The sequence below is a fragment of the Aquarana catesbeiana genome, linkage group LG07 (assembly GCF_042186555.1).
Source record: "Aquarana catesbeiana isolate 2022-GZ linkage group LG07, ASM4218655v1, whole genome shotgun sequence".
NCBI lineage: Eukaryota > Metazoa > Chordata > Amphibia > Anura > Ranidae > Aquarana > Aquarana catesbeiana.
In genome coordinates this window covers 171,064,039-171,078,755 of record NC_133330.1, presented here as the reverse complement: position 1 = coordinate 171,078,755, position 14,717 = coordinate 171,064,039, and the positions used below count along the sequence as shown (strand labels likewise).

General features: G+C 43.3%; 1 protein-coding gene across 1 annotated transcript in view; it reads left to right on the top strand.

The window, feature by feature from the left end:
* HMCN1 (hemicentin 1) overlaps positions 1-14,717 on the top strand; it is a 656,490-nt gene that overhangs the window by 318,951 nt on the left and 322,822 nt on the right. Inside the window, exons 58-61 of the mRNA XM_073592871.1 lie at positions 8,502-8,663; positions 10,335-10,448; positions 10,542-10,744; positions 11,057-11,138. Coding sequence (XP_073448972.1) covers positions 8,502-8,663; positions 10,335-10,448; positions 10,542-10,744; positions 11,057-11,138 — 561 coding nt within the window. The remainder of the gene's footprint in view (positions 1-8,501; positions 8,664-10,334; positions 10,449-10,541; positions 10,745-11,056; positions 11,139-14,717) is intronic.

Below are 14,717 nucleotides of genomic sequence, written 5' to 3'. Positions count from 1 at the left end.
TTACATTTAGTGCAGTGCGTCCTGCTCACAGTGTTCAGCTAGATCCGTTCCTGCTATTTACATTTAGTGCAGTGCGTCCTGCTCACAGTGTTCAGCTAGATCCGTTCCTGCTATTTACATTTAGTGCAGTGCGTCCTGCTCACAGTGTTCAGCTAGATCCGTTCCTGTTATTTACATTTAGTGCAGTGCGTCCTGCTCACAGTGTTCAGCTAGATCCGTTCCTGCTATTTACATTTAGTGCAGTGCGTCCTGCTCACAGTGTTCAGCTAGATCCGTTCCTGCTATTTACATTTAGTGCAGTGCGTCCTGCTCACAGTGTTCAGCTAGATCCGTTCCTGCTATTTACATTTAGTGCAGTGCGTCCTGCTCACAGTGTTCAGCTAGATCCGTTCCTGTTATCTTCCTACTGACAGGCAGACTTGTCTGGTTACAGTATATAAAGCTACCTGAAGAAAATTACAGGTGTTCTATTTGATCCTATTAGTACCACGGTCAGGCAGCTAGACTATTTACATTTAGTACAGTGCGTCCTGCTCACAGTGTTCAGCTAGATCCGTTCCTGTTATCTTCCTACTGACAGGCAGGCTTGTCTGGTTACAGTATATAAAGCTACCTGAAGAAAATTACAGGTGTTCTATTTGATCCTATTAGTACCACGGTCAGGCAGCTAGACTATTTACATTTAGTACAGTGCGTCCTGCTCACAGTGTACAGCTAGATCCGTTCCTGTTATCTTCCTACTGACAGGCAGGCTTGTCTGGTTACAGTATATAAAGCTACCTGAAGAAAATTACAGGTGTTCTATTTGATCCTATTAGTACCACGGTCAGGCAGCTAGACTATTTACATTTAGTACAGTGCGTCCTGCTCACAGTGTTCAGCTAGATCCGTTCCTGTTATCTTCCTACTGACAGGCAGGCTTGTCTGGTTACAGTATATAAAGCTACTTGAAGAAAATTACAGGTGTTCTATCCCAGCTTAGTGCAGCTACAGGCCATTAGTATGTCTGGAAGGCCAAGAAGGAGAGGCAGACAGTCACAAGCCAATAAGAGAGGGCAAGCAGGCTCTGTGTCTAGTGCTGGTCGTGGAGACGGTGCATCCTCATCAGCACGTGGCCATGGGACACGCTTGGCCTTTTTTTCGGCAGCTGGCCGTGTTGAGCCGCAACATGCGGAAGACTTGGTCGAGTGGATGACCAAGCCGTCCTCATCCTCCTCATCCTCTCTCACCCATGCCCAGGGTGCTTTGTCTGGCAAAGCAGCGGCCTCTTCCCTCAGCTCAATGTCATCAGTGACTCCTTCCCTAGCTCCACCATGTCCTCATGAGGATTCCCTCGAACTGTTTGACCACAGTGTTGGGTACATGCTCCAGGAGGATGCCCAGCGTTTGGAAGGCTCTGATGACGATACTGAGCTCGATGAAGGCAGTAACATGAGCACGGACAGAGGGGGTGCCCAAGAAGGACAGCAATCTGGCAGTCATGCTCCCCCTGCTGCAGCATACTGCCAGGTTTGCTCCAGTGATGAGGAGGGAGGGGATGATGAGGTCACTGACTCAACGTGGGTGCCTGATAGGAGAGAGGAGGAGGAGGAGGAGGAGGAGGAGGAGGAGGAGGCGGCGGCACATCACCAACGAGGCAGGATGCCCTCCAGGGGCCAGCCTAAGGGCAGCACATTGACTGCATCACACCCCAAAGCTCCACATGTGCAGGGCGCTGCAGTCTCTGCGCGTTATTCAAAAAGTTCTTTGGTGTGGGCCTTTTTTGAGACGAGTGCATCAGATCGCACCGCTGCTATTTGCAACATATGTCTCAAGCGTATCTCGCGTGGCCAAAACATCTCCCGCTTGGGTACCACATGCTTGACCAGACATATGTTGACCTGCCATGCAGTTCGTTGGCAAGCGTATCTAAAAGACCCACACCAAAGAACAAAGAGGATCTCTCCTTGCTCCTCATCAGCAGAGATTTCCAACCCCACTAGACCTTCAGTCCTCTCTGAGACCTGCAGTGAGAGGAATGAAGGTGTAGAATTAGGTGTGTCACAGCCAAGTACTTGTGGGCAATCTGCTTTTGGTACACCGACGTCAGATTGTACCAGGCAAATTTCCCTGCCCCAGCTGCTGCACCGCCGAAAGAAGTTTGCTCCCAGCCATCCACATGCCCAGCAGTTGAATGCTAGCTTGGCAAAATTGCTAGCACTTCAACTGCTGCCTTTTCAGTTGGTAGACTCTGCCCCCTTCCGTGAGTTTGTGGAATGTGCGGTTCCTCAGTGGCAGGTACCCAAACGCCACTTTTTCTCACGGAAGGCGATTCCGGCTCTCTACCGGCATGTGGAAGGCAATGTCCATGCCTCGCTGGACAGGGCGGTCAGCGGTAAGGTGCATATTACCGCTGACTCATGGTCCAGCAGGCATGGACAGGGACGTTACCTAAGTTTCAAGGCGCATTGGGTGACTCTGCTGGCAGCTGGGAAGGATGCAGGACAAGGTGCAGTAGTGTTGGAGGTTGTTCCGCCACCACGCCTCCAAAATGCTGATTGTGACACACCTCTCTCCTCCACCCCCTCCTCTTCTTCTTCCTCCATGGCCTCTTCCTCGGAACCAGCGGTGCTCCGTAGGCGTTCAAGGGGCTACGCAAGTACGCAGGCCAAAAGATGCCATGCGGTGCTTGAGCTGGTGTGCTTGGGGGACAGGAGCCACACTGGGGCAGAGGTTTTGTCAGCTCTGCAGGGGCAGGTTCAGAGGTGGTTGACGCCACGCCAACTTAAGGCAGGAATGGTGGTTTGCGACAATGGCACCAACCTCCTCTCTGCCCTCCGACAGGGACAAATGACCCATGTGCCCTGTTTGGCTCACGTCCTTAACTTGGTGGTGCAGCGGTTCTTGGGCAGGTACCCGGGCTTACAGGATGTCCTGAGGCAGGCCAGGAAAGTCTGTGTGCATTTCCGCCGGTCATATAATGCCAGTGCTCGGCTGACGGACCTCCAAAAGGAGTTTAACCTACCCAAGAACCGCCTAATCTGTGACATGCCCACCAGGTGGAACTCAACGTTGGCCATGCTGCAGCGGCTGCACACGCAGCAGAGGGCCATCAATGAGTACCTGTGCGACTATGGCACCAGGACAGGGTCAGGGGAGCTTGGTTTTTTTTCCCCACGCCAGTGGGCCATGATCAGGGATGCATGCACTGTCCTGTCACCATTCGAGGAGGCCACGAGGATGGTGAGCAGTGACAGTGCATGCATCAGTGACACTGTCCCCCTTGTCCACCTGTTGGAGCACACGCTGCGTGGAATAATGGACAGGGCACTTGAGGCAGAACAGAGGCAGGAAGAGGAGGACTTCCTTAGCTCTCAAGGCCCCCTTTATCCAGACAGTGTTCCTGCGTGCCCGCCGATCACACAGGAAGAGGACGAGGAGCAAGAGGAGGAGGAGGAAGATTGTGTCAGTATGGAGGTGGAGCCTGGCACTCAGCATCAGCAGCAGTCTTTAAGGGATCAGTCCCAAGAAACACATGGACTTGTACGTGGCTGGGAGGAGGTGGCTGCGGACCATGTCGTTCTTAGTGACCCAGAGGACTCCGGACCGAATGCCTCAGCAAACCTACGCTGCATGGCCTCCCTGATCCTGCAAAGCCTGCGTAAGGATCCTCGTATTCGTGGTATCAAGGAGAAGGACCAATACTGGCTGGCAACCCTCCTTGATCCACGTTACAAGGGTAAGGTTGCAGACCTTATCTTGCCATCGCAGAGGGAGCAGAGGATGAAACATCTTCGGGAGGCCTTGCAGAAAGGTCTGTGCAACGCGTTCCCAGAGACTGGGAGGTTACAAACTCCTGTTTCTGGACAACGTGTTGCTGAGGCTTCGGTCAGTCAAAGAAGGAGCGGTGGAGAAGGTGGCCGTCTGACCGATGCGTTCAGACAATTTTTTGGTCCGCAGCCCCAAGGTATGATCGGTTCCAGCAACCATCGTCAGCGTCTGTTTTACATGGTGCAGGAATACCTAGGGGCAAGATCAGACTTGGACACCTTTCCCACCGAAAATCCTCTGGGTTACTGGGTCTTGAGGATGGATCACTGGCCAGAGCTTGCACAGTATGCAATTGAGCTACTGGCCTGTCCTGCATCCAGCGTTCTTTCGGAACGCACATTCAGTGCTGCTGGAGGCGTGGTAACCGATCACAGGGTGCGTCTGTCCACCGACTCGGTCGATCGGCTGACCTTCATAAAAATGAATGAGTCTTGGATCACCACCAGCTACCAAGCACCTGATGCTGATGTAACCGAATAATTTTTTTTGAAATCTCAGATCCCTTCAAAGACTGCCTATGCTGATGCTGAGTGACTATCCCTGAGTAATTATCCTCTTCCTCCTCAATCATCACGCTGATAGCTTGTAAGAACATTTTTGGTTCTGGGCGCCACCACCAGTGCCTAAGGCACAATTTTTCAGCCCCTGTTTAACAGGGGCGTGTAATTACAATTTTTGATGTAATACTTTGCAGCAGGGCTCGTTCCTGCATTCCAACTAGAGTGTCTGTGAGGGGTTGCAGTGTTGTGGCACCAGCACCAGTGCCTAAGGCCCAATTTTTCTGCCCCTGTCCAACAGGGGCGTGTAATTACAATTTTTGATGCAATACTTTGCAGCAGGGCTCGTTCCTGCGTTCCAACTAGAGTGTCTGTGAGGGGTTGCAGTGTTGTGGCACCAGCACCAGTGCCTAAGGCCCAATTTTTCTGCCCCTGTCTAACAGGGGCGTGTAATTACAATTTTTGATGCAATACTTTGCAGCAGGGCTCGTTCCTGCGTTCCAACTAGAGTGTCTGTGAGGGGTTGCAGTGTTGTGGCACCAGCACCAGTGCCTAAGGCCCAATTTTTCTGCCCCTGTCTAACAGGGGCGTGTAATTACAATTTTTGATGCAATACTTTGCAGCAGGGCTCGTTCCTGCGTTCCAACTAGAGTGTCTGTGAGGGGTTGCAGTGTTGTGGCACCAGCACCAGTGCCTAAGGCCCAATTTTTCTGCCCCTGTCTAACAGGGGCGTGTAATTACAATTTTTGAAGCAATACTTTGCAGCAGGGCTCGTTCCTGCGTTCCAACTAGAGTGTCTGTGAGGGGTTGCAGTGTTGTGGCACCAGCACCAGTGCCTAAGGCCTAATTTTTCAGCTCCTGTTCAACAGGGGCATGTAATTACAATTCTTGATCTAATATTTCACAGCAGGGCCCTGTGAGGGCTTACAGTGTTGTGGCCACAGCAACACCTAAGGCCCAAATTTCTGCTGAGTATATAGGGCAGGACCCTACTTTCAAACATCTAACTTACAAACGACTCCTACTTGCAAACGGAAGGAGACAACAGGAAGTGAGATGAAATCTACCCCTAGGAAGGGAAATTCTTTCCTGTAAGAGTTAATATGGGAAAACAATTTCTCCTTTCCACTGATGCTTTCCAATCCTTGTTCCACAAAAAAACCCAAATTTTCAAAAAACATTTTTCATTGGGACAAAAAAGTGAGGTGAAATCTTCTGAAGAGGAGGAAAGACAGCAAAACAAATGTCACAGGGGTGATAACCCTTCCCTATGTTTTCCAAAAAGCTTAGAAAAGATTTTTTGGCTGGAGCTAAACACGTTAAAAATGTTCAAAATTACAAACAGATTCTACTTAACAACAAACCTACAGTCCCTGTCTTGTTTGCACCGCCTGTATACTGCTGTTCAGAGTATATAGGGCCTGGTGGCCCCACACCTTTCCTTATTTTAATTTGGGTGCGGGGTTCCCCTTAATATCCATACAAGACCCAAAGGGCCTGGTAATGGACTGGGGGGTACCCATGCCGTTTGTCTCACTGATTTTCATCCATATTGCCATGACCCGACATGACATTAAACCCGCAAGCAGTTTTAAATGAGATTTTTTCCTTTAAAAATGACATTTGGTGCAGGGACTGTTCTAAACATGGGAAACACGCGTCACTTTACAGGCATACTATAGACACCCCCCAGGTACGATATTTAAAGGAATATTTCACTTTTTTTTTTTTTACTTTAAGCATCATTAAAATCACTGCTCCCGAAAAAACGGCCGTTTTTAAAAAATTTTTTTGCATTGATACATGTCCCCTGGGGTAGGACCCGGGTCCCCAAACCCTTTTTAGGACAATACCATGCAAATTAGCCTTTAAAATGAGCACTTTTGATTTCGAACGTTCGAGTCCCATAGACGTCAATGGGGTTCTAACGTTCGTGCGAACTTTCGGTCCGTTCGCGGGTTCTGGTGCGAACCGAACCGGGGGGTGTTCGGCTCATCCCTAATCACCACCTTTTGGACATGCCCCTGTAACCAGTGTTTTTACCCAAGAACAAACCTTATGGTCCATGCCTGCAGACCTCAGCTTGCAAATTAAGTGCTTATGGGGAACTGTATTAAATGCTTTTGCAAAATCCAGATACACTAAATCTACAGGCCTTTCCCTGTCTAAATGGTAGCTCACTTCCTTGTAGAATGTTAATAGATTGGTCTGGCAATAATGACCTTTTGTAAACCCATGATGATTACTACTAATGATTCTTTTTTCTTCAGTACATTTTTATATATAGTCCCTTATCACCCCCTCCAATAATTTACCTACTATTGATGTTAAGCTGACTGGCCCATAGTTTCCAGGAATTTTTCTCTGCCTTTTTTGAATATTGGTACCACATTGGCTTTTCTCCAATCAGCTGGTACAATTACTGTCATCATGCTGTCTGCAAAGATTAGAAACAATGGTCTGGCTATAACCTGATTGAGTTCTCTGAGGACTCTTGGGTGTAAACCATCTGGCCCTGGTGATTTATATGTATTAAGTTTATCTAGTCTTTTCTTGACTCTGTCCTCTGTTAGCCACAGGGAGATGTGTCACTAACAGTACTGTCGTGGTCAGTATACCCCTCCTTTTCCTGCGTAAAATCTTAATTTTGCAAAGAATTGTGGGAGAAAATTACAACTTCAAAAAACTCACTGTGCCTCTTACTAAATACCTTGGGATGTCTGCTTTCCAAAAAGGGGTAATTTTGGGGGTATTTGTACTTTCCTGGCTTGTTAGTGTCTCAAGAAATGAGACAGGCTGTCAGTACATCAAGTGGGATCAATTTTCAATGATTGGCACAATAGCTTGTAGACTCTATAACCTTCACAAAGACCAAATAATAAACACTGATTTGGGTTATTTTTTTACCAAAGAAATGTAGCAGTATGAATTTTGGTCAAAATTTATGAAGAAAAATTACTAATTTGCAAAATGTTATAACAGACATAAAGAAAAATGCATTTTTTATTTTATATTTATATTGCAAAAAATTTAAAAACACAGTGGTGATTAAATTCCAACAAAAGAAAGCTTGTGTAAAAAACAAGACAAAAATGTCATATAGGTACAGTGTTGCATGACTGAGTAATTCTCATTCAAAGTGTGAGAGCACTGAAAGCTGAACATTGGCCTCGTTAGGAAGGGGTGTAAGTGCCCAGTAGGCAAGTGGTTATTGTGTAACTAGGATTTGTTGTGTTTAAAAATAAGATGGCAAAAGCCTACTACAGAAGTTAAATATAACATTAAAGTGTTACTAAACCCAGGACCCTGCATTCACAATATCTTGTCTCCCACAGTACACAGAACATGTAAGTGCAATTATTTTAGCACATTTAAACTTCTAAATACCTTTTCTTATCAGCAGTTAGAGCAGTCTTGTGACTTTCATCAGTGTCCAGCCAAGTACTGGTTAAAGCTTATAGGAGGAGTTTTCTGACTGACCTATGAGACTGCAAGTCCCCTGACCCTCTGTCTGGACAGTGCTGATTGGCCCTGTACACCATCCCAAGAAAAAAAAAACCTCTCTAGCAATACACACCAAGCTGAGCATGTGTAGCCTGACTCCTTAGACTCTGTGGTATCAGGAAATTATTAGGAGTCAGTGGAAGGAGGGGAGGATCATAGAACACAGGATCAAACAGCCTTTTTATACAATGCAGATGATTAACTACTTGCGTTCCACAGTGAGTATAATAAGCATGCTTTACTACATATACAGACTGATTTTACTGTTGTGGGTTTAGTAACACTTTAAAGGAAACATGACCTCCTCCTGAAAATGCTAGCTGCTTTGCTGTGTCTGGCTTTCTCAGTCACTGATCTGGTACAAGAATGCAGATCAGAAAAGTCAGGAGTTTGAAGATAGAGCTGCTCATCTGCATACTTATTCTACATCAGTGATGCAGGTAGTACTGAAACCATTTGATCAGCATGATTACTAGGGAACTAGAATTTTCAAAAGGGATGTCAACAACAGTAGCTTTTATACTTTCTCAGTACAGATGTCTTTTAAATAAGTAAACAAAGTCAAACACAATCATTGAAGTAGCTGCTTTCACCCAAAAATTATTTGGAAGAAAAATAGACTCCTGTAACAGTTCTAAAACAAAAGTTTAACTATATGTGCTCTGTAATTCTTCCTAATTTTTGTTGCAGTTCCCCCCAAAGTCACAGGGGATGCTTTTGAAAATGTTACTGCCATAGAAAATGATTTCATCTCCCTGTCATGTGATGTAACTGGATTTCCACCACCCGCAATAAACTGGATAAAGGATGGCACTGTCCTCAGTCCTAGCAAGCATCTATTAATTGTCCCAGGTAAAAATCTGTGAAACTTGAGCTTAAGTATTAGCTATTTATGCTCATTGTATCCTATAGAACAAATGACTATTCAGACACGGAACTGCGGTTCGTCCCCGCCCCCTCTCTCTACTGATTGGCTAACTGAGTTTGATTGAAAGCAGTGGGAGCCAATAGTGCCGCTGCTGTGTTTCAGCCAATCAGGACGGCCAAAGTTCTAGGGGACATCACTGGATAGAGAGGGGGCTCAAGTAAGTATTAGGGGGGCTGGGGAGGCTGCTACACACAGAAGACTTTTTAACTTAATGCATAGAATGCATTAAGATAAAAAAACTTTCTGCCTTTACAACCACTTTAAGACTTTGCTTGCTTTAAGCATTTTATATAAGATGTAGCTCAGAAAGATATGTACATTACATTGAAGATGCCTTGAACCATCTATCTACCTTTTATTGCTGTAGCTGAACAGCAGAAAATTCAGTTTTTACTAAACAGCAAACAATTAGCTCTTTCTTCTGTTTTTAATCCTCTTCTTTGTTTTTGTCAGTTTTATTTGTTTATGTAACTTTTTTGTGTTCTTTATTATGTAATTATGTACAAACAAATGGCTCCTGCCCCCACCTATAACTGGCCTTAATAGCAAGGACCACATGGAAGGGCTATCACATGAAAGACCAAAACAGAACATTCCATAGCTCAACTTACCAAGCAGTCTGCCAACCAACCAAATTAACCTGTCCAACAGTCTGCCTTAAAAACAGGGGTTTAGTTAGCACGCATTTGCAAACGCATGCATAAGCTGCAAGGCCTCTTCACGGCACCCTGTGTATACTTGCAGTCCTAACACTACTGAATTTATAAGAGTCTCATCTATCCATTTAATGCATGTGCTTCCATTGTGGAGACACTTATAAATTCAGTAGTGTTAGGACTGCAAGTATACACAGGGTGCCGTGAAGAGGCCTTGCAGCTTATGCATGCGTTTGCAAATGCGTGCTAACTAAACCCCTGTTTTTAACGCAGACTGTTGGACAGGTTAATTTGGTTGGCTGGCAGACTGGTTGGTAAGTTGAGCTATAGAATGTTCTGTTTTTGTCTCTAATTATGTAGCAGCATGTCTCTTCATTTGTCCATACATCTTCTAAATCACAGAATAGTAAAGAATAGACACTACACTAAGTTGCACTTAACTGAATACAAAATATGTGTCATTAAGATATAAAACAGAGCTAGTATGGCTAAGTAAGGTGGCTAAGTGTCTTGTTTTAAATATTTAGGTTTGACTTAAAATATGGAATGTTACTTATATTTGGAAAAAAAATGCTTTAGGTTCCAGGCAGATATTGTTATAGTATATTAGCTCTTTGTGAAAGGATAACCAAGTATGTAACTTAAAACATCATTGTAGCAAACATTGTCTCATATGGAGCTATGCATGCAATTTTAAAGTGAGACCTGGCCATACTAGTCTCCGACTGTCTGTATAGCAGAAGTTGGCTAGCAACACCAGTCTCAAATGCCATTTCTGTGGTTTAAACTATTAGTGAACATCAGAATGTGATACAAATGTTGCAGGTATTTCATATAAAGATATATTTTAGACCACTTGACTGAATCTGAAAATGAATAATGGTATTCAGATTAATGCAACACTGATTCCCCTTGTAATCAAAACTATGTTTATTTTAGGTGGTCGAGTTTTGCAGATTCCTCAGCTGAAACTGGCAGATGCTGGTGATTATGTATGTGTGGCCATCAATCAAGCCGGGGAAAGCAAGAAGACATTCTACCTTAGTATTTTTGGTGTGTTTTTGTGATTATATTTTGTACAGTAGATACAAAAACAAGAATACGTCATCAAAAATATTGACTATGATTGTTTGTATATTATTTCAGTTCCTCCTACCATCATAGGTGGTGGCAGAGATTCTAGTACTGAGGTGAACATTAAAATTGCTACATCTGCGTCACTTGAATGCTTTACAAATGCTGTCCCACCTGCTGTCATTAACTGGTATAAAAATGGTCAAATGCTCTTGGAATCCACAAATTACATGATTCTGGATGAAGGACAAATAATGAAGATTAAGAATGCCCAGGTAGGGTGATTGGGTAGGGGTTATGGGATAAGGTTTTAACTCAGGATTCTAAGAGAAAACGTAAATGTTTTTAATTATTAATCCTAAACACTGAAATGTGTGAAAAGTGTAAAGGAACAGGCAGTTCTTTTTTTTTTTCTTAAGATTATCTCTGAATAGCACACAGTATAAAGTATATTGTGAATGCTTGATATACCTCTCCTAGTTTCACAAAAATGCCATGAATTAGTTATATTGTTTTTACTTGTTTATGCTATGGAAAATTGGAAAATTATATTTTTGTACAAATAACTGTTTAAATATGCGTTTCAGGTATCTGATACTGGTGAATATGAATGTGTAGCAACCAATGTTGCTGGTCAAGACAAGAAAACATTTTTAGTGAATGTTTATGGTGAGTAGTGAATGTACACAAATGTATTAAGGGCCACTAAAGTCTATTTTGATATATATATATATATATATATATATATATATATATATATATATATATATATATATATATATATATATACTGTATATACAGTATCTCACAAAAGTCAGTACAACCCTCACATTTTTGTAAATATTTTATTATATATTTTCATGTAACAACACTGTAGAAATTACACTTTGCTACAATGTAAAGTAGTGAGTGTACAGCTTGTATAACAGTGTACATTTGCTGTCCCCTCAAAGTAACTCAACACAGCCATTAATGTCTAAACCGCTAGCAACAAAAGTGAGTACACCCCTAAGTGAAAATGTTCAAATTGAGACCAATTAGCCATTTTCCCTGCCCAGTGTCATCTGACTCATTAGTGTTACAAGGTCTCAGGTGTGAATGGGGAACAGGTGTGTTAAATTTGGAGTTATCGCGCTCACTCTCTCATACTGGTCACTGGAAGTTCAACATGGCACCTCATGGCAAAGAACTCTCTGAGGATCTGAAAAAAAGAATTGCTGCTCTACATAAAGATGGCCTAGGCTATAAGAAGAATGCCAAGATCCTGAAACTGAGCTGCAGCATGGTGGTCAAGACCATACAGCAGTTTAACAGGACGGGTTCCACTCAGAACAGGCCATGCCGTGGTCGACCAAAGATGTTGAGTGCATGTGCTCAGCATCATATCCAGAGGTTGGCTTTGGGAAATATATGTATAAGTGCTGCCAGCATTGCTGCAGAGGTTGAAGGGGTGGGGGGGTCAGCCTGTCAGTGCTCAGAACATACGCTTCACACTGCATGAAATTGGTCTGCATGGCTGTCATCCCAGAAGGAACACAAGAAAGCCCACAAACAGTTTGCTGAAGACAAGCAGACTAAGGACATGGATTACTGGAACCATATCTGGGACCAAGATAAACATATTTGGTTCAGATGGTGTCAAGCATGTGTGGCGGCAACCAGGTGAAGAGTACAAAGACAAGTGATATTGCCCTAATCATCCCATCTACTCCTCCCAGGACCTCCTGCTCTCTAGCTCCCTTCTTACCTCCTCTCATGCTCGCCTTCAGGACTTCTCCAGAGCCTCTCCCATCCTCTGGAACTCCCTGCCCTGGTATATCCGATCAGCCCCTAACCTGTCCACCTTTAGGAGATCCTTGAAAACTCACTTATTCAGGGAAGCTTATCCCACACCCACCTAACAACTGTCCCCGAGCCACCCCCATCAAATCATTCCCCGCATCTATTACCTTTTGTACCACCACCCCCTCCCTTTGGAATGTAAGCTCTACAAGCAGGGCCCTCCTGTCCCTTCTCTATTGTACTGTAATTGTTCCGTCCCCCCCTCTACATTGTAAAGCACTGTGTAAACTGTTGGCGCAATCTAAATCATGTATAATAATAATAATAATAAAAATGTGTGTCTTGCCTACAGTCGAACATGGTGGTGGGAGTGTCACGGTCTGAGGCTGCATGAGTGCACTGGGGAGCTACAGTTCATTGAGAGAACCATGAATGCCAACATGTACTGTGACATACTGAAGCAGAGTATGATCCCCTCCCTTCAGAGACTGGACAGTATTCCAACATGCATGATAACGACCCCAAACACACCTCCAAGATGACCACTGCCTTGCTATAGAAGCTGAGGGTAAAGGTGATGGACTGGCCAAGCATGTCTCCAGACCTAAACCCTATTGAGCATCTGTGGGGCATCATCAAACAGAAAGTGGAGGAGCACAAGGTCTCTAACATCCACCAGCTCTGTGAGGTCATCAAGGAAGAAGAGGACTCCAGTGGCAACATGTGAAGCTCTGGTGAACTCCATGCCCAAGAGGGTTAAGGCAGTGCTGGAAAATAATGGTGGCCACACAAAATATTGACACTGTGGGCCCAATTTGGACATTTTCACTTAGGGGTGTACTCACTTTTGTTGCCAGCAATTAAGACATTAATGGCTATGTGTTGAGTTATTATTATTTACACTGCTATACAAGCTGTATGCTTACAACTTTACATTGTAGCAAAGTGTCATTTCTTCAGTGTTGCCACGTGAAAAGATATAATAAAATATTTACAAAAATGTGAAGGGTGTACTCACTTTCGTGAGATACTCTATATATTATATTAAAATATATAAAATATTTAAAACTTCACAAAAGGGGCCTTATGCACACTTTCAAGCTGGTCAGAAAAAAAATGAACTAAACTGTTTCAACAACTCAACAGAAGTTTTATTTGCAAATAAAAGTGGAAGCTTCAATGAACCTTTGGTAAGTGTGGTCCCTAACACAAAACTATCTGAGTTTCCCAGCTTTGAAACATGTATAGCAAATTCACAAACAGAGAGCAGGCTCAGCTGGAGGCATCTCTATCCTCCCTAAAGTTACAGAAACATCCAAGAAAGCCACAAATCGCATGTACAAGACAGCTAAAAACTTTCAGTGTGTCTGCACCAGATCCAAAAAAGAAAATATGACAGCCACTAAGACCTGTTTAAATCTAGCAAAAAGGGAAAGATGCACATGCAAAGGGCAATGTACAGAACAGTACAAATGTGGTACAATGTCATGCTGGCTGAAAAAAAAAGAAAAGACAAAATACAATAACAACAACAATAAAAACTAGTCTGTTTTCAACTACAGTATGTAAGTTAAAAATATAGGTTCTATACAGCAGCAATATACATCCATGCACAGTTTGTCATTTTATACTTACAGGGGCAGTCATGTTTAGGGTTTACACTCCAAAATCATAAGATCATTACAGTTGTTATACAACAAACCTGAATGATTTTACTGAAAAACAGATCTTTCTCTAGTAACTATTCAAATCCACAAATCTACAAATGGTGAAACAAGCATGCACAGACATAACATAATGCTACAATATAAACAGTACAACAACAGCAATTACTCAAAATACATCATTAATTCCCTTTTTAAATGATGCGAGAGTACTGTACCATAAGTAAAAGCTTAGTTTATGAAACACCTTTTTCTAAACTACAAATAAAGTAATTATTATTTCTAGTAGTTCATATATGCATCTGGCTTGAATTATTATTGAAAGCTGCGTATTTTTCTTGAATGCTTTAATTTTCTTTCATTCATGTAGTTGTGCACTATATTAGTGTCTGCTCATCGCTCATAATGATTTTCCAATATATAAAAAAACCCAAACTACCCAATAAACTATTTTTTATTACACTAGCTATTTTTGTACCCCTGAGGTAGAATACAAGTGATCCTAAAGTTACTAGAAAAAAAATGCCAGGAGGAGAAAAAACAAATAGTGACCATTTAAAATAGAAGTTAGCCATAAATGTTGTCACATTAAAAAAAAGTGAGGTGGGTAGAGTGCTGAGCTACTGTAATGTCACCAACTAAATTATTGGTTTAAACCAGCTAAATACATGCCAGGTGCATCAAAACAAAAGGTCCTACAGTTTGTTTTCTTTAGATACAGTAGCATCCACAAGCTAGAGTAGAAAAGCCTGCCCCTACTAGAATTCTGTAGCTGACCCTTCCACTCCAAAATTAAGTCTCA